The sequence below is a fragment of the Drosophila takahashii genome, chromosome X, assembly GCF_030179915.1.
Source record: "Drosophila takahashii strain IR98-3 E-12201 chromosome X, DtakHiC1v2, whole genome shotgun sequence".
In the NCBI taxonomy this organism is placed as follows: domain Eukaryota; kingdom Metazoa; phylum Arthropoda; class Insecta; order Diptera; family Drosophilidae; genus Drosophila; species Drosophila takahashii.
The window spans coordinates 23581748-23607511 of record NC_091683.1 but is presented as its reverse complement, the minus strand read 5'-3'; the positions used below and the strand labels follow the sequence as shown (position 1 = coordinate 23607511).

Genomic DNA, 25764 nt, shown 5'->3' with positions numbered 1-25764 from the left:
AGATACAAATTATATACGGAGTGCAGATACAAAATACAAGATACAGATACCGAGATACTTGCAAATGCGGCAAGGGCTGCAAATGAAAAGTTAAACGTTGCGTGCTGCGCCTGTTTATCTTACGGATGCGCCCTGGGATGCATCACTCACTCAACTCGAGCATAGCATTTAACTCATTCGTATAAAAGATACAAAAACCGCGAGTATCTGAGAGATACAGTACATATATATGTGTGTATATGGTGGATTGGGTGCACAAACAAATGGGCTCTGCGGCTCTTCAGCTCCTCGGCTGCTCTTCCGATCCAACTTCTGCTCATTCATGGCGTTGCACTCGATTAAAAATGTTTCGTGTGTGCCCCGGCCGCCGCATTTCCCTCATTTTCCCCCGCCTACCGCTTTCCCCCCTCCCCCACCGTCTTTCCTCCTCAGCTCAGTTGTTGTCGCTTTTGTTGCAGGAAGTGCTCATCTTCATTTACTTTGTTGTCGCTGCCGTCTCTTGACGTTTTTCGGTTTTGCGGATGACACTGCCTCTCGGTTGCTTTGCTCTGTGCACCAAGTGCACTGCAAAAAAACTACGTTCCTAAATGAAGTTTCTAGGAAAAAGTCCCATCTTAATATAAGAAGTTCCATAATTAATATCGATATTTAATGATTATTTTTGCTGATTTAAGGGATTCCGGTAAATATCGATATATCAAAATAATATTGTATTTGCAGGGTTGCTTGATGTAAATATCGTCACTTAAAAAATGATATTTATGTAGGTAATAAATCTATCGATAGTTATTTTTAATAAATATAATTATTTATAGTTAAAATCTTTTTAAAATTTACTGCAGAAAATATCAATAATAGTTCAATATTTAATAAAAAATCTAATTTATTTATCAAAACAATCGATAAATATTTTTAATAAATCGAATTATTGGTAGATAACACCTTTTTCAAACTTTCTGCAGAAAATATTGATAATCGATGTTTTATGGTCCTTAATGTAATTAATATTACATTATTATTATCAAAGTTTTCTTTTGATACTAGGTTTTTCTGCCAGTGCACAGATTCGGTTTGAGATTATTGCCAATTTACAAGCCGGCTGTCTCGCTCGCTCACTCGCTGCCTGTCTCCTTCTAACGCCCGGCACTCGGCTAATTAAATATCTATGAATGGCGGTCGTAGCATACTTGTTTGTGCGGTGTATCTGTATCTGAATTTGTATTTGTATCTATATCTGCCGGATTTGCCAAATGGCGGCATGCAGATGGATGTAGAGTATCTCTCGCTCCGCCGTCGTTTGTGTTTTAATTTAGCATCTTCAAATTGCTACAGGAAATTGCTTTAATTTCCATTGAGTGTTTCTTGTTGCCGAAAACCGAAAGCTGAAAACTGAAAACCGAATTGCCCCTGTTTTCCGTCCGTTTCTCGTTCTGTGGCTGTGCAAAGATTATCCCAACCGCACATCGAACTTTACGGCAACTTTCCTTTCCTTCAGCACACGAAATATATATATTATGCATGCTTTGGTATGGTATATATATCTCCAGCCAGACGCTTAAGCGCTTTTCATTAATTTATATCGCGGTGCAGTCAGCTTTTAGAACCGAAAAACCCACAACAAACAAGCCGCAGAACACAAGACTTAACAAGATTTTTGCGTGCACTTTTGGAAAACCGAGGAAAGCGAGGAAAAGTTTTCTCAGCTAAAAAGACATCAATCAATGCGATTGAGACAATTGTCAATTAATCTGTGAAAGTGAAACAAGAACGCGACGCGTATTAGAAGCCCAGGGAAAAGTCAGAAAAGTATGGCGACTCTTCACGTTTTTCCAAGAGGGAAAACACACGCACACACCCACACACCCACTCGAGAAATCAAAGAGGAGACCAAACACTTGAGCTCATTTCCCAGGCTATTTCTTCCGCTTTGATCTTTCTTCTTTTGCAGAGTATACAGTTGAAAAGGAGGCGGGCGAAGAAGCCCCGCGAAAAATCAAGGGAAAACCCAAGGAAAATTCAGGGGAGGGGGTATGAGAAAACACATCGATTGATTGGTCAGCTTGGGTGAAAATGCGAGTGTGTAAGAGGACTGGGCGGAGCAATTGAAGTGCGAAACCCGAAAGAGGCAGCCAAATGGAGCGAAAATGCAAAGGAAAACCAAATGTTAAAAGTTTTCACCCAACGAATTTTCGCCAATGTTTATGCGTACGATTAAATGGCGAATAATGTTAATGTTAATGTTAAGGTAAACATTTTCCCATATTAAATTTTTAATGACCAATTTTTTCACATTTTCCAATGTTTTTGCGTCCAATTAAAATGCAGAAAGAAAATTATCTCAGAAGCAAAAAATATATAATAAATATGGAAAATCTAATCTACTATATAAAAGTCAGCCCATAAAAAATGGCAAGTTGAAAAGATCTCACAGAACGGATTAACATCAAAATCTTAAAAAAAATAACATCGATTCGCTTATAAAATATTATAAATATATAACATTTTTAATAGCCAATTTGCTTATTTTCTTGATTTTTCAAGATTACATTTTTATTGTTTTTCCTTTATTTTTGTTTCTGAGCTAACGCATAAACGCCTTTGGCCCATCGCAGGCTTTTCTTTCGGCCATTTTGCTATTTTTATTTAATTTCTTCTGGTTTCATTTCGGTGCAAAAGATACAGATACACAGATACAGATACATTTTTAGGGCCAAGCGTGAATTGCTCCCCGGGGAATTGGCGTTCCATTGGATACACTTCGATTTGCTAGATTTGACAATGCGCAAAGTGTCTGTATTTGTATCTGAATCTTTGTGTGTGTGCTTTTGTATCTGTATCTTGCAGATGCTGGGCTGAAATTTCATTTCATTTGAATTTAGTGGCCGCAGTCGCAGTGGCAGTCGTTGTAGGCTGACTAATGATGAAAGTGTGACCCAAGTTTTGGGGCCATTTGCAGGAGCTTCCAGCTTCCAGCGGCAATTTATTACAAATAATATATCATCCCCCCATCCTTTGTCGCCCATTCACATTTTATCCAATCATCCCAGCGGCTGTTTGTCCAAGTTTTTCGGTTTGGCATATTTGTCAGTATGGCATTACTAATTGGTGATTACGAGCGGAAGTCGACAAAATATTTTATGCTCTTATTTCTTATTTCTATTTTGTAAACATTTCTCGCCGTCGAGTTGTTGGGGTCGTAAAAAAGTAAAGGCGAACGCCGAAGAACGGCGGAAATTCAAGTGGCTAAAATTAAATCGAAAGATCTGCTGTATCTTCATCTGCATAGATACATATATATTCGTATTCGTATCTGTATCTCTAGCTGTTGTGGCTGCTTTTCATCAATGGACTTGGAATATCTGGCCGTGCGCCAATTATTGTTGCACGTTTGTCTTTCGGTTGTCAAGAAGTTGTGAGTTCTACGGGCCAACTGGGCTGCATTTTTCCCCATCCGCGCAAAAATGTTCATTCATTGCAAAGTGGGAAAAAAACTAAAAGGCAGCTAATGAAAATGGAAATCAACTTGCCAAATACACGAGAAAAGTGTATGGAAATGGGAAATTGTGATGAGGATGGGCAAAGTGCATTGGCCGCCTAATTGCAGTCGGCATCTCCGAACATGCCAATCAACACCCCAGTTTTTTCGCCTCCACCTGCCCTGCCTATCGCCCCCTGCCCCGCCCACAACCTGCTCATTTGCCAGATACTTTTTCACTTGTCAGATACTTTTTTGTTCGGCTCGAGAAGCTAGCCCAGAGGTGTAAGTGATTTTTGGGGCGTAAAGTCATTTAAAAATACCAAAAAGTACTCACTATTAATTTAAGAGCTTATTTAAAGACCACTTAAGGTTTATAATTCATTTTAAATATTTACTTAAAATTATTGATAAAAAAGTTACATACATTTTGGGATTGAAATGAATATATAAATAAACCTTATATTATTTTAATAACAATTTAATCAGTTATTCAAGATAATTTATGGTTTATAATTCATGAAGATATAAAGAACACTTTTTTGTGTATAAATAAATTAAAATAAATATATAAATTAACTAAATATTATTCAACTTCAAAACATTCCTGATTTTGGCCACAAAACATTTTGTATCTGTGTAATTAATTCTCAGAAAATCTCTGCCCAAGTATCTTCACTTTTTTTTGCCCCCTTTCATATTTTACTTAGTCAACTATTTCGTGTTTACATATTTTTGTTTTTTTTTTTCATTGGCAACTTTTGTTTTATTTACCATGCTCATTTTATGGGCTGCATCTTGGGGTTTTTCTTCGCTTTTCCCTGCATTTTGCCCCCGTCGTTTTTGTGTTTTTGTTGGCTTTTAATAGTCGCCCGGCGAAAAGGAAGAATTGAGAATGGGAATGGGAATGTTGTTGGCCTGTGTCTGTGATAATTATTATGGCGCTCTTGACGCCTTTATTGGGTGTAAAACGTTTCGCAGGCGGTCGCCGCGGATGGATATGCAGATACAAAGATACAGATACTTTGAAGACCCGTGGATCGCAACTCGAATCTCATTTCGAATGCAAAACGATCGACGGCGATAAGCCGATCAAGATCTTTAAGCCAGTTACAAGGTTCTCAAGTTTAGGATCGGATCGTTTCGTATCGGATAATGGGGATCCCCATCAAAAAAAGATATGTTGGGGCATTTCTTATAGCTGTTGTGCTGCTCCGTTAACGATCCATGTGTGGGGCCTTTTTCGAAAATGGCTTGTTAAAATGCAACAATGTTGCCGGTTAACTGATGCGGAACTTTCCTTGGATTTAACCCCCACCCCCATCGAATCCATCCAATTTCTGTGCTTGCCGAAGCGACAAATAAATGTTACAGTCTTTTACTTATTTGTGTCTCTCGGCAGAGAGGAAAAATATGGGAATTATAGGAAAGTATGGGATTATTTTAGTTGAACTTGTAACTTGGTAATTTAAGTTTCAAGTTTCTTAACTTTGAAATAAAATGTTTTTTATTTTGTACCATTTTTTTTAACTCGAACATCTAATACATGTTTATTAATATGTAAAAATAAATGATACCTTTTTTTTATTAATATTTTAGAATTTATTTAAATTTAATAATTTTTAGACCTCATTATAATTTTAGTATAATTTATACAATTTCAATAAGCCATTTCATCAGGAATTATTTCTTTGTTTTTTCCAGTGTAGTCTGCTTGTGTGGGTGGAGGTGAAAAATTGGGAGGAAGGGGTGGGAGGTAGACATCGAAAAAAAGGGTTCCGATGGTCGTCATCATCGTCACTACTTGGGGCTTGGTCTCTTGCGTTTTGGGTGTTTCGTTTCGTGTGGGCAGATCATCAGATCGTCGTGGATCGGATCGGTTTGGATCGGCAGATGCATCCCAACGCTTTTTTATTTTGTATTTTCCTAACAAGCTGTCAGTCAGTCTCAGCCCTTTTGACGGGTTGTTTCGGGGGGAAAAGGGGAAAAGTGTCAGCCGAAGAGGAAGTGGAAATTAGCTCGAATTCGAAATCGATGGGAATCATTGATAGATGCGATGATTTACACAATCAACTGTGTTGGCCAAGTGTTGGCAAATGGCCGGGGGATTTAGTTCTTTGTTTTGTTGAAGAGGCCTCAACTGTGGGAATGGGAATTTACATGTGCAGGCCATTAAGCTGTTTAAATTCATTAAATGTTAATTGCAACGCTTGTGAATTTCGAATTTGGGAATAAATAAGCCATAAATACGTATTTCGAGGGGCTTAATAAAATGGTGTGTTATTATCGATTTGCCTATTAGTTTATTTGCTTAATTTGTAAATAAAATCCAATGACCGCTCCTCTAATGAATGTAATTTTAAATTTAGGATTATAAATAAGTAAGCTATATATTAGCATGGAATTAATAATTGTTTTGTTATCGATAAGTTGAGTTTATTTATTTTAAATATATTACATTTTGCTCGCCCTTCCTTTTCTGCGATTTTTTTTGTTAATCCATAAAGGCAAACGACAGAAATTGCCATACAACATTTTTCACTTATCCCCCCCAAACATTTTCCTAGGGCCCCCTTTCCCTTTCCCGTGCGGAAAATTCCAAAGAGGAGTAGCTCCCACCTTCTCTTGAGTTGAGTTTCGGCGCTTTGCTTTGTTAGCTTAACTTTATTCTCTTTATTTTCTTTTTTCTGCTCCTCTGTTAATGTGCGAGATGCAGATACAGATATAAATGGGTGACCATGTGTGTGTTTTGGGTTTTATGGGCGCATATTGCGGGCTGAGATGCACTGAAAGAAATTTATTATAATCAAAATAACTAAAAGTAATAATAAAAAAATATAAATATTAAAAAAAATCTGGATTAAAAATAAACCATTATATATATTTAATATATTTAATTTTTTTTGTATATTTTAAAATATTTTAAATAAAAATAATTATCAAAAATAAATACAATTAGTTGTAAAATATTGAAATATTTTAATTTACAAATAAAATTCAAAATTATCCGCTTTTTCTTCAGTGCACTAAGATAATAATCAAAGACACGACAGATTCAGTTCTGTTGCCTTTTCCATTTCCATTTCTATTTCAGCTTCAGTTCTGAGTTGAGTTTCGGTTTCAGTTCATAGGCCGTCGTAATTCCCCAGAAGCGCCCCATATATCTGTATCTATATATCCGTATCTGTATCTTTGTATCTGTATCTGCAGCTGAGTCTGTAAATGTATCTGCGTGTGTGCATAAGATATTAGCATTCTGTGCGTTAATGCTTTCATCTTACAGATACATTCTGCCTTTTTTTCGTCTGCTGGCTTTTTGCCTGCGAGTTTATTTCATTTTCAGTTTCATTAAATAACAAATTGCTCTTTTGTTGTGTGTGCATGTGTGTGTGTGTATCTGTATCTGAGTCTTTGTATCTTGAGCTTAACTTTTTTATGATGTCTATGCAGGCTTATGTGTGTGCACTTTACTTTTTTTCCCCTGTATAATTTTTTTATAATAAAAAGCAGGAGCAGTAGCAAAAAAATACGGAGAAAATAAAGGAAAATCTAGGGAAGGTTAAGGAGACGCGGCTCAAAAAACTTTGTTTGTGTCGCGTTTCTATTTTATGCTTTCAATAAATATTAACATTTTCTGAAGAAAGCAGGGCAGTAACCTCCCCCACATTTTGCTTAAAAACTTTTTGGCTTTCTTTGTCTTTTGTCTTTTGCCGTTGTTAACGTTCCGGGGCTTTTGTTATTTTTAGTTTAGTTGACGCACATTTTTCATGTTTATAAAATGTCTTCAAAGATTTTAATCTCATTGAAATGTAAAGGAGAGGAGAGCAACGCCCCAGGAGGTGGATGTCTCTGTTTTGGCCATGATAACTTATCAGCGAGGGCGAAGAACCGGGCTTCGAGAAAAGAACCCTGACATTTGACGAGCTCCACACTTTCTTGTGTGTGTCTGGGATAGCTAAGCAAAAGTTTTTGCCATTTAACCCCGGAAAATAAGCAGAAAATCTCCAGGCAGCTCATAATCGAGACCCAGAACCAAAACCCGAAAAACCAAAGACACTCAATCATAGGATGTGTGTAAAAAGTTTAAAGAAATTTTAGATTTAATTTTTAAAATTCTGTATTCATTTGTACGAAATCTGGGGATCCCAAAATCAGTTTTAGGGTCGTAAAACTAAGAGTGTCCCTTCGAAGACCCAAAAGTCAATCAGCAGATGTGCCCCTATGTATTTTCGTATCTTCTTCGTAATTATGTAGGTGTGAACACTCGCCCTGTGACATGATCATCAGAATCAGAAGGAAAAAAAAGGAAAGGAGAGCAGGCCATAAATTTAAAAGCAATAAAACTTTCAAGACAAATAAATGCGGCTTCCCTGCTGCAATTGTTGTTGTTGCAGCAACAGCACAAAACACACCAACATAAATCTCGAGGCACGCAAAATATTTAAACAAAAATGGGAAAACGGAAAAGGGGGAATCATTACGCCCCGAGACGCGTGCGTGCGGTTTCTGGATGCATGTAGCGTATAACCCACAATATCCCCAGACCTTGAAATGCACAATGGATATATACATACGTACACTTATGACAGGGGCGTTAATTTATGTGAGACTGCAAAAGGGGGGATAGTAGGATACCATACCATACCCGACTTTCTGGGCGATCATGTGCGTCATTGCCATTGAGGAATGGAGTCTTAAAACAGAAATCTGGTATATGGTGAATGGTATCTGGAATCGCCAATGGAATTATCAAGGCGGATCAACATTTATACCCACTATAATCAGTGTTTCCCCAGCCCATAAGTTCATAATCCAGTTATGGCCTTATGGAATATGAATCTCTAGACATTTTCTCAGCTTTTTCCTAGTTCACCCCCTCAAAAACCGAAAAAAAGAAACAATCTGTTCGATTGCTCCCAATTCCATAAACGAAACGATCGTGACAAGAGCTTTCGCTGCAAGTCCCATGATTATTTTGAGTGATCTTCTTGGAAAAAGATACTTGAACTCGTCGAATCCCAACGATCGTAGTGGAAAATCTTCCTCAGCTGGAAAAATGCCAGCTGTTTGATGCATCATGATCTCTTGTGTGACACTCGCCACCAATGGCTTTTGGCCAATTAGCTTTGGCCCCAAATCGAATCCCCCAAGTGGCAGCCAACTGAAGATTTTCCCCACTCACCCTTTTCCACAAAACACTGAGAGAAATAAGTACTTGGTTTAATGGGAAGCCAATGGGAATTAAATGATAATAAAATATAAATTAAATGGGAATTAATTGAAAATTAAATGGATTGTTTAAACATTTTTTCGATGTCAGAGAATCTCCACAGGGAGAGGGAAATCAACAAAAATTATATTATTTAATATCAATTTGACCAATATTGCATGGTAAAAACAATACGGGTGTATCGATTTGATCCCGGCGTGTTTTTTTTATATATTAAAACAAGGCCCTTTTTCCCAGTGCTCTTTAATTATTCGAGACTGTGTATTTGGTTGTTTATCTGGGCAAACATAAAACAGAAAATGAAAAACCAAATAAACGCTAATTGGAAAAGCATATTTTATATGGACTGTGCGTTTTCCCCCACCGATTTTTCTGATTTTCTTCGCCACAAGATCCCCTTGTTCTTGTGGCACGCACACTTCCCACTCATAAAAACTGGAAACATTTTTGGAGAGAAATATGTGTTCGCCCCGTCGACCATAAAAATGTTGTTGGGCAACCCTTTGGCTTTGCTGGGCGAGTTTTCGTTGGGTGGAGAGGGAATAAGGAACCCGATGTCAAATGAAATGCCGTGTTGGCCATCATGATTACTTCTGACATTTGTGGCAAATGTTCGAGAGCCGTCGGCATACTTTTCTCACTCACTCGTCTATTTATAAATAATCAAAAATTGTTGACACAACTTGGGATCGGGGATTTGTGGGTTGGGGGTTGGGAGTTGGGGGGGGTGGAAGATTGGCTTAGACGCCATTTAATTGTTTTATGCTCGCTGTGTTCGGTAGGGAAATAAAATCAATTTTAATTACATTTAGTCGCTGACATTTTGATGGCTGACAGGCAGCGTAAAAAGGGTGGAAAGGGGAAAAGTGGGGAAAGCCAAGGCAAGGCCCTCTTCTGGTTTGGTTTTTCTGACGAAAACCAGTTCTACCCAATCCTCAATCCCCAATCCCCAATGCTCAATGGTCCGTTTCGGTCGCAGTAGAAGTCCAAGTCGAAGCCTCAGTTTAAGTTTAAGTCCCAGTTCCAGCTCTGTTTTTGGTTTCCTCTTAGTTTCTTATATATTTTTTCTTTTTGCCTCCTTTATTTTTTCTTCTTATTTTTCTTATAAGCTGCATCGCATCCTAACGAAAACCTGGAAACTTGTCGTTGCTTTTTTGCCGTTCGACAGAGCAACTTGCTGCGAACTCGTTTGGTAGCATTTTGGGTGGGCGAAGGGGGCAGGAACGGTTCGGTTGCGCAGGCGGAGGGAGTCGACATGATTTGCACTACAAAACAACAAAATTTTTAAGGAGCAGTCGCTCCTCTCTAAATGCACTGCGAAATGGAGAAATAAAATTCAATAGAAAAATAAAATCTCTAAAGTTTTTAAGGGCTTTTAATATAATTTGTTTAATGATATTTGTTCAAAAATATTCTCTATAAATATTTCACTTATATGCTGGCTATAAGTTTCCTTTATTTATTATTTTTAAAATGTTAAAATATATCAGTACAAAAGTAAGAGGATGGTCAGAAATCTAAGAAATAAATTACTTTATTCTTAACTTTAATATACAAAATTCACAATTTTCTGTGCATTTATTTCACTAATTTTTTGAAATCGATTATAAAGTTTATTATATTGTTTATTTTGTAATACTTGTTTTTTTAAGATGGTCATGAACCTAAGAAATAAATTACAATGATCTTAACTTAACATGTGAGAACTACCCAATTATCTGCGAATTTTCTCTTCCTTTCACTCAGTTTTCCCTGTGTAAATCCCTTCTTTTCCACCGCCCCTTTTCGTGGCTGCCTCTTTTTCGCGCTGCATTTTTCGCGTAGGCCGCGTGGAGTGCAGCGAACTTGGTAGCCGGGCCGGAGATTAATGCGCTGCCAGACAAACTCAGCTGGAATATTTCTGGGCAGCTGGGAATGGGAATGGGAGTGGGAAAACGGGGAGCGGTGCTCTTCGTGCCTTTGGCCAGTAAATCTTGAGCTGCTTTTCGGCCGCTCGGCCAACAACAAGTAGATTTCATATCAGCGCGATGCGTTTTGGGCCAGTGGATATTTGGCCAGGGATTTCCGAGAACTCAGGCATGGAGCAGGCCCAGGCCACGAGGATCAATCATAGGAATGCTAGAGATTTTCCAGAAAAACATCCATGAAGTTTCCCAGTATCTGCAAGATAGATTTCAGCAGATTGGGATAAGGAGAAAGCTTACGAGATGTTAGATATAAAAGTGGCTAAGTAAAGTATTTGAAGGGCGCGAAAAATAATATATTACATTATTTTTTAAAGAAACTATTTGGAATGTAAAAATATTTCTAAATATCTGAGTTTGTAATATGAAGCAAATTTAACCGAAAAATTTAGTCATTTAATCCATTGAAAGAAAATATTTCGATAACGCAATAATAAAACCACCAATGGTAATTAAATTCTCTCACAATCAAGACCTTTAAATACGATCTCCAAAAAAACATTTTTAAAATGCACTTTTTATTCCCAGTACTTTTTTGTTGAATCAAAACAATGCGATTGCGAAAATACCAAAGATATCCAAAAAATATTTTGTTTTTTTTTTTGGCGCGGTGACTACATTCTTTTCACCCCTCTCTCAACACTTGTCATAATTTGTCCATATTTCATTCAGGCATTTTTTTTATTCGCCTTTCGGACAGCAATTATGCGATTACAAGCTCTTTTTTTTGTGATGCGTGCGTGTTGTTGAAATATTTGAACAACAACATCGATGGATTTGTGAGTTCTTTGTTTGGCATCTTGTTTTTGCGTTTCACTAATGAACGTGAAATTATTTTCGTTTATGATTGAAAGTATTTCATTAGCTGCCGCTGCGAGAAAAGAAAAGATATTCGAATGTGTGTATTTGAATTTGAATTTGAATCTGTTGGGGCATTCGATTCGCTGGCGCGGAATGTGCTAGTTCATTGCGTTGTGTTAATTAATGCGCCCTAAAATCAGTCAGTGGTTCGATGTTTGATTAATGGCCAGTCGTCTGCCAGGATGGCGGAAGATACATTTGTATCTATGGCTATGCAAATGCAAATGCAAATGCAGCAAGGAATTGACCATTTTGCGGTCGAGACGCTGTTATTGCAACTGCACTGGCAACCGCATCGGCATCTGTGTCCAGGGCCGTAGAGAAGGAGATTTCTTGAACAATAATAATTTTTATTAATACATTTAAATAGAAATAAATACATTTTCATACCTATGAATGCTGAAAGTCTTTTTTTAAGTCTAATTTTTTAATCATAAAATTTAAAATAACATTTTTTAAATTTAAAACCGAAATTCGGCTTTCATTTGTAGGTTTGCACTAAAGAAGTATATTTGCCAAAAATATTAGTAATTGATGAATTAGCACCAAAAATAATTTGTAATTTTAAACGTCTGTGTTAGGTAAAATGTTGTATATAAATGGGTAACAAAATATTGTAATATATTAGAAAAAAAACATTTTTTTTTACAAAAAATATTTTATTTTTGTTTTGATATATTAAGAAATATTAAAGAAAATCAACATAGCCTTGGTAATTATTTAAAATGTCTTCCTTTTCGATATACTACTCCTGAAAACCCCCTATCTCCATTGAACTCCTGCTTGCGCCGCCACTGTCTGTATTCCGTACTTTGCATCTGCATCGATGCATTTGCATCTCTGCGGTTCATTTGAGGTGTTTGCTGGCTGTTCAAGAGCCTTTTGGTATTATACTACTTCTTTCCCTCCCGTTTGGCCCTTTCCCAACAACTGGGCATCTCTTTTTTGATTGATTTCGATTCACTTCGTGCCCCGTCTGGGTGTTATTCAATTTTTGTGCCATATCATAAATTTAATTTGAGATGAAAATCCCAAAGATATGCCGCATTATCCCGAGCCCAAGCCCGTGCTGTTTCCATTGTATCCCACAGATACAGATACAGATACAGAGATACATTTCGATCGCCCGGCCACAATAACGGATTACATTTGAAATTGTTTGGCACTGGCGCCCGCCCCACAATTCCTCTTTCTACGCCCCTCTCTGCGCAATCGCCCAAGTGTTTTTCCAATATTACACGATGACTTTGAATATTTTGTCTGGGCATCATCATGGGTGGGATTTTGTGATTAGAGCGATACACCAGTACCAGCAACAGCAACAGTACCAGTTTCCAATCGGATAAAGAGGGCGGCAAGTGTAACAAATATGCTGGGTCGGTCGGACATGGGACTACAGACTACAAACTGCCATATACTCGATACCAGAAAATGGAATCCACACTTATTCTGATTGTTTGCCCAGCAGCAGCCTCCTCTCGATTCTCCTCGTTCTCCTCTTTCAGCTTTCAGCTTTTTCAGCCCCCCCCTTTTTGTCCGAAAACCAGTTTTGGGATATTTGAAAATGCTGAACCGTAGCCAAGAATGATTTTTGGTTAGCATTTCGGGGAAATCGATGGATATATAGTGTACGTATAGCACGGGACGTAGGGAACGGAACGGGGAAGCTGAAAACAGATTAGGCAGATGCAATCGTTGTTACTAGGGGAAAAACAATTAACATTTGCTAAGCGGCATTCCGAGTATTTCCCCACAGCCCCCAGGCAAATGAGGGAAATTGGGAAAAATTGCGGAATTTTGGTCTTAATTATACGACTGATTAGAGCGAAAATAATAAATAAATGTATGAAAATATTAAACCTATAAAAAATACAAAAATAAACGGATATAAATTTCACAAAATTAAAAGAAAAAACCCCAAACAGAACATGGTAAAGCGTAACGAAAGGTCACAAGGTTGTTTCTACCCGAGACAACCCCACTTAATTATGTATATTTTCTACTCCCCTGCAGATCCGAAATAACCCATCGGCAGCCATGAAAAAGATCTAAAATCCATATAGGAAAAAAGGCTAAAAAGGAGACCCAGAGCGAGTGGAAATCCGATAGTTAGGGATTTCGACGGAGAGATTTTCACCGAATCGAGGCGAATATATTCCCATCCGCGGGTGGCGATGCCACCGAGGCCCCTGTGGGCCCCCCCTGCCCCTGTCCATGCATCGAACGGGGTGCAGAAATCCTGCACTTGCCATTAACAATAATAATAATAATAATAGTTGTAATAATTAATTATTAATACGCGACAAGAGAGCGAGTGCCTCGCAACGAAAACGTAAAAAAAACGAGAAACAAAAAAGATACGCGGTAATTAAATAATAAATAATCGACATAAATCGTGAAGTGAAGTGCACTCTCGCACTCTCGGTACAGTGAGCACCAGACACAAAATGACTATGAAATCGATGAAGTACTCCGATTGTGATACCATCATGGATGGCTACAATCCGGTGCCGCCGCCCCTGCCCCGCCGAGTGCCCCCCGTGCGAAATATCTACGCTGAGCCCTTTGCCCACGAGCCGAACCATTCCAGCAGGTAAATAATATATTAAAAGCACTTTAAAAAAATATCAGGTCTTCCTTGAAGTCACAAAATATTTATGAGTGAAATACAAATTTTCAAGGGTAAAAAAAGTAAAATAAAAGTTAATGAAAAAATCTAAAATTCTGTTTGAATGTCTAAAATAAATTAAAGTAGCAAGAATGACCCACAACGAAGTGAGATAAAAATGTAAAAAAAATTGTCATAATATAAAGTCTTGAATTTAAAACATAATTTTATTTCTTTGTATTACATTTTTTTTCTCCCTGTGCATTGACCTGCACACCTGTGCAAATAATTGTAATTAAGTCGAGTGTCATCGCGAATTTACAGCGCCATCAAAATGCCAGGGACAAAGGCAAATGGCGATTATGCACAGGTCAACTGGGGTCAACAGTTTCACAGGCTGTCTGTTGTCTGCCATCCGACATAAAATCATTGCCAAAATATTGCCACAGATTTAAGACTTAATTAACATTCGAGTCCTCGGGTCTTCGGCTGAAATGCGTTGAAATGCATATAATAATTTGAGATTGGAAAATAAAAGCAGTCCTGGGGAAAAGCAAACGAAACGAAACTTCAATCTTAATATGAATCGCATCGCAAAATAAACCAAAGCGCTTGGCTCTAAAGTGCTTTGAACCTTAATTAAATGGCAATTTCAATAAGAAAATATAACTTACACACAAGTGCATTCGAATCATGATGATGTGTTCTGTGAGTGTTTTGTATCATAATTAAACAGTTTACCTTACGAGTATTTATAAGCAGACAACAAGAAGTAAATTAAATTATGCCAAGTGGCTTGTACATATATGGGAAAGGAAAGGAAGAACAGGTGATTTTATGGCTTCCTTTTTTGTGAAAGCAAATACCTAAAAAGCACTTGATTTTTAATTAACAAGTTGCTTAAATGTTATTTCATAGAAGAGTTTAAATTATATTTTATATGATAACTACACAAAACAAAATCCATCTTATATTAAATGAAATTAAATATTTAAAAATATTTCTTTGACCTAGAAAGTATTGGGTTTACCCAAAAAACATTTCCTTTATTGCACCTTCACCTTAAGGTGTTGCTTTGTTTTCCTTTTAAAAAATTCCGCTCCCCAATTCAAACGCAAGAAACTGGAACACAATTGCAATAAACGCACGCCTCGATGAGTAGCTCCTATATTTTGTACCCATTCTTTACTCCTTTTTTTCCTTTCCACTCATATGCCACACAGAGTTGCATATTGAAAAAAAAAGGAAAATATGTGTATATAGATGAAGAGAGATGGAGGAGAGCAGATGATAAAGAAATGTCCCATATAAAGCGGCGTGAGTCGAGTGTACAATATGCATTTTCATATCTGAATAAATAGACAGGCGAGAGGTGCGGAGTTCTCACTGGGATACAATATATATATATGTATATTTGGATATATATATATACAGCCCACAACAATGACCGGGGGGGTTGAGGGGGTGCGGTAACGAGGGCAGACAGATGGAAGAGCTTACGAGGACGAAAAAGAGGATGAGGTTGAGGAGCAACAACGGCCAAGTGGTAACCAACAGTCAGCCAACTGATACAAGAGGCTGAATGCACGGCAAAAAAAAAGAGTTATTTCAATTGGATTTGTTTTTAAACAATAAATCCCGAAAATGTCTTCAAAATAAATGGTATTTTGAATATTTAAACAAAGAGAATTCAAGCTAATATTATAACACCAAGAATAAAAGGTACAACTTTTTGTACACCCAGAGAAATAAAATTTTTGGTATTCGGTTTCTAAATTTACATAACAATTTTCAAAATTTTTATTATTCAACTTTATACCATTTTTTCTAGCTTTTTCAAATTTTAAAGAAATATAAATTGTTTGATTAATAAAAATAAAAATCAAAATTATAAGAAATGTAATTCATAAGTTAACAAATAATTTCAGAGACATAAATAAGAAACCAATGCACTTTTTCCCGCGGTGTAGTGGGCGACTTTTCGCGTGGGCGTGGCTGTGGGCGGGTTTCGGCAGTGCGGCGCAATATGTTTGCCTGTCAGTTTCATGCATTTCATATCGAAAACCATTCGTACTTTTACTTGAGTGAGTTTTATGAGCAACGAGCCGACGAGCCTGTGCGGGGGATACACATATCCATGAGGATGCTCCGCTGGCTACATTGTATCCTTTTTCCAGTTCAAAATGGATGGAGGACTTCTGAAGGGAGGGATGAGATGAGATGGGATGGGTGGTGGAACATCAGTGGCCCCGTTTATATGCATAGTTTTCGGTTGTGCTGTGCGATTGCAAACTGCGAAGTGGGTTAGATTGTGTTCCGCTGCCTGTGTTCGCTCAGCTTTTATATTAAATGAAAATTCCAATTACTTTTTATGGGACTACCGACTAGCGAACGCGGGCCAACAAAGGGGAACGTTGGAATTCGCTCAAACTTAAATATTTAAATGCAAGAGTGCAGAGGGAAAAACTAAAACAGTCATTGGACACAGAAATACCTCTATTTGTGCCATCTTATAAGCCACTTAAATGCCTTTTGTGCTGGTGAATATAATATTCTGAAACTAGAAATAAGGAGATTGAAAATATGATGTATTTATTTGAATGCAAAATATTGAAACATTTTCTCCATGATTTCCACGATTTAAGTCCCCTTGAATGTCAAAGTTCTCTCGTATTTAAGCTGCTCGAACTCAAAACCGAAAAATTACAATAAATATTTCTCTTTTTCTCTACTTTTTCCCCCGCCACCTTTAGGTAAGTTATGGATACATTCTGGCAGCCCCGGAAAACGAATAGGAATATATACATACATATATATTTGGATCGGGTGTAGGTATATAAATATGTACATGCATATTAGAGGAGCCAGGGGGCAGGAAAAGCAGCGCCACTGCAGCAACTTCGAAAAGCCGAGCAACTGGAGCCGGGGGAATTTAATAATTCAAGTGGCCGGGCGAAGGGCGAAGGCCTCTCTAATGACCTACTTGAAAACAAACAACAACAGTAACGAAAAAAGTATGAACCGCCCACTGCGCCGCCGAGGGAGCACCACCACCACCCACCCTTCGCACATAAGTAATTTGTGTGCTCGTGTGGGTCAGGTGGTTTTTCGGTAGCCAGAAACTTGTTTAGTTTTCGGTTTGGTTTGGTTTGGTTTGGCTTAGTTCAGTTTTCAGTTTTCGGTTTTCTATTTTCTATTTTCTGCTTTTGGGTTTGACTTGCAAGTTTAGTTTTGCACTTCAAGTGCATTTCACTAGCAAAAGTCCCACACACAAAACATAACCTCTTGACCCAGTCCAATCAATAAGCCAGCCCCACCATCTCGGCAAAACACTCATCTTCTTCTCAAACCTCCCAAAAACCCAAAAAGAAACGAAAAAGAAAAACGAATCGTGATGAACATTATGATTGAAATGCCGAGCTTCATATCATTTCGTTGGACAAACAAGTCGCACAAAACTTGGACGAGGGGACATGTCATACATATATCATATACGATAGACCATATATACCATATATACACAGTATACCATACCCACTCGATGGGTATTCTTATGGCAATGAGAGACAACTCGATTTTGCTCGTTAGACAACATTTGTTTCGGACAGTTGGCAACTAATTTGTTTTGAAATGGATGTCGAGAGTGTCCTCGACGACCCCCAGGACTTCACTTTGAGGCAGGGGACCAAGGGTCAGAGGGTCAGCAAATTGAATAAAAAAGGCACAAGAAATTCTGAGAAAAGGAGCAGGCAGCCGAATATGCCATAAACATGTGCACATTTCACTCCACCCCCTCCCAACTAAAAACGAGGAGACAGTAAATATTATGCCACATCTTTGATGGATTCAACAGGGAAATTATTTGTTCAACCGTTCCCTTTAAGCCAAGTATAATTGTATTTTTATAACAAAAAGTTAAGTTTGAGATTTTTAAAATATTTGTTACATTCCCGGTTTCAATATTTTCATTACAAATTTTTGTAAGGAAAACACAAAAAACCAAAATCGATGGGTTTTTAAAACCTAACTAAAGATTCCATAAGTATAACAACTATTTTCTAAACTTTATCCCATAAAAAAAGCAGAATATTCGGCTTTCAACTGTGTATTTAGTGAAATAGTGTGGCCAGATCCAGTAATAGTTTTAAAAGAATTCCAAAAAGTCCTAAAAGTGTGGCGTTCCTTAACCAGTTTTATTTTCCGGTTCACTTTCCGATATTTCCGCCACGTTCGCTGAACATTCGGCGATGCCAACTGAAGGTAATTCCAGTGATACTTCTGGCAAATCCAGCATTAAGCGGGCGGAATCGGCTTCCAGAAGGTCCTCGAACAAAGACCCAGCACTTGGCAGATAAAAACTAGGATCTTGATCGGAGTTTAGAAGACTGGGAGATGCATCGGTAACTGGATTATTTGGTGAAATGGCAGAATTTGTGTCTGCAAAGCGGGAATCCATGAGGGTAAAAAGTTCCGGCAGGGAGACCAAAACCTCGTCTATATCTTGGCGATCCTCTAGATCCGACCTATGTTGCTCCAGAGTCTGCAAATTGGCGCCCAACGAGGTGGATAGTTCGGATTCGCCGATCTCGTTCAACATATCCTCCCTGGTATTGGATATAATATCTAGAAGATGGTTTGATATAGGGTTGAGAACTAAAATGGGATATATTTTACTTACCAAAAGCTTTTCTACGTTTGGTTTTGCTTGAAGAAGCCCTGGGATTTCGTCGATTTCCTTTCTTCTGCAAACTCTGCGAACTACTAGCCCGAGGTCTTTCGGTGATGTTCAAACTTTTTGCCGGTGGTTCCACAATTGTCACCGATTTACTAGAAGCTTTTCGCTCCAAGCGAACCGATGATTGGGGAGCCAAACTTGGGACAACAGTGGACGATCTCTCGGGAATGGAAATGGAATTGCTGCCGGGCACTGGAGCCACCGTCTGGCGAAGTTTTTGGTTCTCGGCAAACAGCAGAGCCCTCAGATTCTTCATTTCCTCAATGAGCTTCGATCGTCGCTGCTCCAACTCCCTCAACTTCCGATGTTCACCCTCCAAACTGGCAAATAGTTGAGCGAATAGCGCATTATTCTGCTCTTGCTGGCGATTTTGGGCAACCATGCGACTTGGACGGTCCTCGGCTTTCTTCTCAGCCATTTTTGAGACTAGAGACTAGAGCTTGAGGTTCTCAGGGGTTCTTAAGTCGCGGGAATCCTCGGTCGCCCTGTCCTACAAATATTGGAATTTTGTGTTATGTGTTCAGTTGCTGCTTTGTGTGCAAACTGAAATATAGAACTGAAACACTGACAGTTGTTCAGGAACTACGTGGATTAAATGTCGAGAAAAGCACACACATTTTAAATTTATTTATAAAATAAAAAATTAATTTGCCTTTTGTAATGTCAAGATAACAAATTCTTATCTACAGGGCATAACAAATTACGCGTCACATTTTTTCGGCCCCTTGTTAAAGTTTTTTAAATTGATAATATCACCACTCAAAAAGTGCAAATAAATCGGAGTGCGATTTTATTTGCACTCCCTTAGCTGCCATTATCCCGGCCTTTTAGCCACTCTCAAATTGGTCGAACTATTAAAGTGAAAAAGTTTTTAGCTTCTGTTTTTCCCTCCGCCCTCCCGAGATTGGTTCCATTTTATGCGGACTCTCATATTTTGGCAGACAAACTTCAAACTATTGTTGTGGCAAGTCAATGAACTGGCAAAATCGCCTAATATTTCCACACTCCCAGACACTTGTCGTTTTTGCTCTGTTTTTCCCAGCTTTTTGTTGTTGTTTCTTGCTAGGAAGGAAAAGGGAGTTTTCCCTGGGAGCTCTCCAGTGTTTTGTGCTCTGAATGGCCAAGTATATTAAAAGTCTATTTCTTTTGGCAAGACAATAAAGTAGCGCGAGGGCGCAAGGATAGTGGTGGTGAAGGACAGTGGCCCGTTTTGTTGTAACAAAAGGACACGAAGATGAAGTAGGGAGTAGGGATTCAGGACTCAGGATCCTGGGATCCCAGGATCCCGGGACTTTGGCAGTGGGATGAATGAGCTCGACTGGCGGGCGGCTATTGTTCTACTTCGCGAAATAGCGCACATAAAAAGCCAAAGAACGACGGCCATAAATGATAAAAAAAAAAGGAAGAAAAGGGGCTGAGAAAATTGGTGGAAGCCGAAACTGAACCCGAAGTGGGGATAAATGACAGCCAACTGGCAGCCAGACAGAGGCGGTGCAAAAGGGGGTACAAAAAAGGAAGGGGAGAATCCCTGAAAAGAGCGGCGAAAGGAGGAGGGGAAGTCAGAGGCGCTAAGGAAAAAAAGGGCCATGGAAAATGGAATAAAATGCCTGGCCGACATCGACATTTTCCCCCACCCCCTCCCTCTTGGCACTTTCCCCACCCTGCGCCCCTGTCAATTCCAACGACGTCTACGAGGAAAAGGGTTAAAAATGTTTCATTGCCTCGACAGGACTGCGAAGACAACATATGCCAATAATTTACGCAATTTAGACAAAGTAAAAGAAATACAAAACACAAGACGAGTGGGGAAAATAAAACAAACAGGAATGAGAGAGAAACTCAAGGAAAATCCATCAGGAATGGGAATTTCCACCCAATTTTCCCTCCTTTCCCTTTCCCCCAAAAGGAAAGCAACCCGAATTGATGCTCAATTTTATATTTTAAATGTTATTCAAATTGTGTCACATTTCTCAGTGTAATGGCTTGGAATTGTCTGCAGAGGCCGGAAAAAAGGGTTTCCCCCGAAGTTGTTTTGTTGTTTTCGTATGTTGTGGCTTGTTGGTGGAAACTCCCCACCAATTGCTAACCCCCATTTTATTTATCGACTGTCATTTCTCTCGGGTTCTACATACCCACTATATATATCTAGATATAAATGGGTACTTATATATAGGGATATATAGCTGAGAGGAGGCCTTAGAAATGAGCGATGCTCGGGCGATTTAAATGCGCTAAGCTAATTAGCTGTGGCCAACAACACCAAGAAGTTGGCCAACCACTGACCCTCAAAGGTTAGGTTTGCGGAAATTGCGTCATTAACAGCCGCTTAGTGCAGTGTGTATGGTAAATAAATACCATATACACGGTGGGACTACAGTCAAGGTCAAGAGAATAGCACTATAAGGGACAGCCCTTGCGTTATTAATTTTAGAAAAGTTTAAAACTCGTTTTTTAGCTCCCAATAACTTTTCTTGGCGACAACATATTTATAAAATTTCGATCATAAACTAAGCTTGTGGTGTCACTTTAAGTAGCTTTATCATATCCCATTTCCCAGCGCTATTATCATGACCGCAATCGTGTTTCGTCGCTGGGCGAAACATTAACCCTAAGACCTTTGATTAATGCCGGCTCAAAAGACACACAAAAAGGGAAACGAAACGAACAAAAAGCGGGGAACAAAGTCTCGTAATGAGACTGCCATTCCGATGATATGACATCTTGTTGTTTGGCTCCACTCGACTGGAGGACTCGAGGACCAAGAGGACCAAAATGACCGAAGGACCTCTTCTCTGCCCTATTTTGCACCCATCTCAATTACAGTCCTTCAGCGGAGAGTCATCTTCATCTCCTGGCGATTTAACTTACCTTACCGATTCGATTCCTTTGGTCATTTCATTTCACCTGCCTCCAGGGGTAACTTTCACAAGGAGAACTCCTTAACCTACTGCCCCATCGCCCCATCGCCCACTCACCCACTTTCCCGCCCCCTGCTAATGATGTCCAATTCGGTGTTCAATCTGACTTCCCCGGAGGCCAGGTGGTTGATGGCCAGTTCAGAAACAGAACAGAAACAGCAGCAGAACAAATGAAAACAAATCCGAGGCCGAGAACGGTGGAGAACGAGAACTACATGACATCTGGAGTACTAAAACATTCGATGGCCAGTACATCCTCTCGCTGGGCTAATTGGACAAGTGAAAGTGAAATGGGGTCTCAGGCCTCAGGCCCAAACGAAAGGAACCACTGGATGGTTAGCTAATCGGTCACTTTGCCCAAGAAAACATGGCCCATAATTGGGAAAAAGTTATTAAATTAAATTAATTAGTGGTAAAAATGTTGTATCACTTTGGAAATTATAATTTCTGAAAGCTTATAAACATGACTATAAAAGCGTTCAAAAAATTTGATAAGGTTATATGATCTTTAAAGTATCAGTTTTCAATAAATGCCATAAAATATTATGATCTCTAAAGTATCAGATTTCTTAAATTTTTAAATAACTTTTCTTACACTTTAGATAAAGTTATTAAGATAATTTTATTATTAAAGGCTTATACAAAACATCTACACCAAATCCACTCCCTATGATTAGCATCAAAACGTATTGGCTTCTCCTCACCTCTTTTTGAGCAGTGTAAACTACATACTGAACTGCTAATAAGACGCATTCCTGCTCGACTAATGCCAAGTCAATGGGAAAAGCTCTCGCCGCCTCTTTCTCTGTTTCTATTTCAGTTTCAGTTTCGGTTTCAGTGTCAAAGTCAGAGGCCGGGTCAAAAGGCGCATCAATGCTACTGAGCATATTTTGCGGTCGCCTCGCTTTTCCCATCGCTTCCCCCCACCATTTTCCATTTTCCAGCTGCCACAGAGCCCGGCTTTTCCTTACTACATTTTTTCCCTTCTTTTCTTTTATTTTCTTTTTTTTACATCTTTTTGAGAACTTTCTGTGTGTGCCATGATGCTGCACAAAAAACTTCCGACAACAATTCTGCAAACGCAAGCAGGAAAACATAAATCTGGCTAAAGCTAAAACGCAAACTTTTATTTAAAAAAGAAGAAGGAAAAAGTCAGGGGCAAAAAAGCAGGGAAAAAAGAAAAGAATAAGAGGAGGAATTTTGTGTGAGTGCGTGCAAGTGATAGAGGGATTGGATAAAGCAGAGACGACGAGTGCAGCCGAGAGGTCCCGAGCTGGGGTTTTGAGATTGGCCCCCAATCTTGGGGGCCAGCTTATTTTCCGGGGGACTAGGAACAACTAGGTCGACTGGGAAAGGGCGCTTCTCATGTAACAATAAAATATGAGAAATAACAAATGAATAACTTAATATTATTCCGAGAAGAAAGTTTGAATTTTTAAATAAAATTAAATATTATAATTTAAATAAATATTATATTTGATATGCCACTACAATACTTTAAAATATCTTAATTTTTATGAAATACTTTTTTCTTAACTTTCTTTAATTTGTAAATAAAATAAATATATAAACAAATAATATACATTTATTCCGAAAATAAATTTGGAATTTAAGGGGTATTTTAGTCCATCAAAAAAATTAAAGTTTATAATTTACTATCTATTTATTGTTAAATTTCTTAATTTTAGTTAAATCTTTTTTTTTCCATTTTGATCTGCTACTTTGAAGAATCTCGGTTGTAGGGTATTTTAAAAGGAAATAATATACATTTATTCCGAAAAGAAAGTTTGAATTTTAGGGATATTTTAATCCATCAATTAAATTAAATTATATAATTAACTATCTATTTATTGTTAAATTCCTAAATTTTAGTTAAATATTTTTTTTAGTTTCCTTCATTTTATATTTAATTTTGAGGATCTCGGTTGTAGGGCATATTATATAAGCTTCTTGAATGGCCCAAACCGCATTTTGCACTGGACATAAAAATGCGAAAACAAGCTCTTCGTCAGAAAGAGAGAGAACAGACGAAGAGTGAGAGAGATAGAGGTACAAAGAAGTATCTTGGTATCTACTTTTTTGCTTTAAGCAAATGTCCACATTTTGACCATTTGAAATCCAAACAGGCAACTTTTATGTGTGCTCCTTTATATTTTTTTTCTTAGTTTTTTGTGCTACGTGTGAGTGTGGAACAGACTTTGGCTGCCACTTCGACTTGAGCTTGAAATTTTGCAACATGCCTTCGACATCTCTTGGGTATTTTTACGACCATCACAGACGGCCAAAAGACTGACCACAAAAGCCAAGGCGCCCAAGAGCCGCGAGTTCGTCCCCCCTCCCCTCGATTCCCTCCTTGTATATTTTTCTGGTTCTGGTTTCGGTTCTGGTTTAGGTTTAAAGCCCGAAGCTAGAGCCAAAAAAAATATAAAAAAAGTGAGCAACAAAAAGTAGCCAACTCCTGCCTCAAATGGATTTGGACAGAAACAAAAACACACAGGGCCAAAATAAAAATGAAAATAAAGGAAGCATAAAAAACAGATACAGAGTGAGAAAAGGGGGTTGGGTCGGGTTGGGATCCACGATGCACGTGATGCGATTCCACTCGCTGGCTTAGAAGATACAAAGATACAAACCCAAAAACATTTAGAGCAATCAGTGCTGGCGATTGTATTTCAACCAAAAGTAGCCAAGTTTAGTTTTAAATCTATTTATTTATATTCAAATCAGGGACCGTAAATAACAGTTATTTGAGACTTTTATTTTAAATTTCAAATCAATTCATTACTATTTCTTTAGACAGAAAAAAAGAAAAGAAGTAATTCAATTTTCTGGGATATGTAACTTTATATACAAAATCTTAAAATATTCTTCAATAAGTTATAAACATATTAAAAAAAAATATTTAAAATATTTTCCAATTATATTTATAACAAAGAAGAACTTCAGCTATAATATAGCCAAGAAACCAGCTCCAAAGACGAAGAAAAACAACTGAGACTCAATTCGATTCGATTCGATTCGAGAAGAAAGCAAAAGAGAAGAGCAGGCTTTAGCCAGCTGATTTGCCGCCAATTAGCAACTAAGTGGATTTGTAGACCGAAAGCTTAGCCCCCGACTGCTGTGGGTGGTGCCTTGGGTGGTGCAACGGTGGGTTGGGTGGGTTTCGGGGGTTAAGGGGGTCGGGCAGTGGTGCTTTTGGCTGTCTGTAACGGTGTTACGTGCCAGGTCGAAATGTGAAAAAGTTGCCAATATTTATATCGATAAACAAAGTAGGAATAAACATCAGCGATTCCAAAGACACTGAGAAAAATAATCTATTATAGATTTAATTTATTTAAAATAAAATATGTTCAAAAATCAAGTGGATTATAGGTATATTTTATTTTCAATCAAAACTTAAAATATAAATAATATTTACTGAACAATACAATTTCTCAAAATAATATCTTTAGATCAGTGAGTAAAGATATTGTAGTAGGATCTTTTGGGGACTTTGGAACTTTTTAAGTTAAATGTTTTAATGTTGAAATTTCCCTCCAAACACAGTTAATCCACATGCTTAGTTTTGTTTATTTCCTTTATTATTTTTCTCAGTGTGGGGAGAGCTAGCTTCGTGGATGGGGCTTAGTCGAAAGCCACGTGTATAGGATGCGTACGTGCTGCTGTTGAAAAGTGGTGGAGTGGGTTTCTTGGTTTCGGGTGGTGGTGGCAAGTGGGTGGTTCAGGGTGGACCTGGTTTTTTCGGGTGGCTCAATGCTGGAGGCCAAGGGGCAACCTACTGGCGAACTACTACGTGCCCGGGCCCAGAACGAGACAAGTTAAATCGTCGCGTTATTGATGGCGAATGTACGTGATAGGCTCACATACCACATAGCACCACAATGATGAACATCATCATGATATGATGATGATGATAATGCTGATGCTCCTGCTGATCATCATCATCATTTCGGTAATGGCCATAATGAAGGCT

The 25764-nt window shown here is 38.3% G+C and overlaps 2 protein-coding genes across 9 annotated transcripts in view; one reads left to right on the top strand and one right to left on the bottom strand.

Annotated features, from left to right (window-relative positions):
• Window positions 1-25764, top strand: part of Ten-a (tenascin accessory) — a 149661-nt gene that overhangs the window by 26368 nt on the left and 97529 nt on the right. For 6 of the 8 annotated variants that reach the window (XM_017144028.3, XM_017144021.3, XM_070219338.1 and 3 more), the window contains one exon: window positions 13544-14123. The exons of the other annotated variants lie outside the window; for them this stretch is intronic. In XM_017144028.3, coding sequence (XP_016999517.2) covers window positions 13978-14123 — 146 coding nt within the window. In that variant the 5' untranslated portion in view covers window positions 13544-13977. The remainder of the gene's footprint in view (window positions 1-13543; window positions 14124-25764) is intronic. 8 annotated transcript variants of the gene reach the window in all.
• On the bottom strand, window positions 18228-19433 carry LOC108059023 (uncharacterized). The gene is made up of 2 exons (XM_017144050.3): window positions 18817-19433; window positions 18228-18761 (listed from the first exon to the last, which is right to left on the bottom strand). Exons 1-2 carry the CDS (start codon window positions 19289-19291, stop codon window positions 18322-18324), a joined length of 915 nt encoding a protein of 304 aa, XP_016999539.2. The 5' UTR covers window positions 19292-19433; the 3' UTR covers window positions 18228-18321.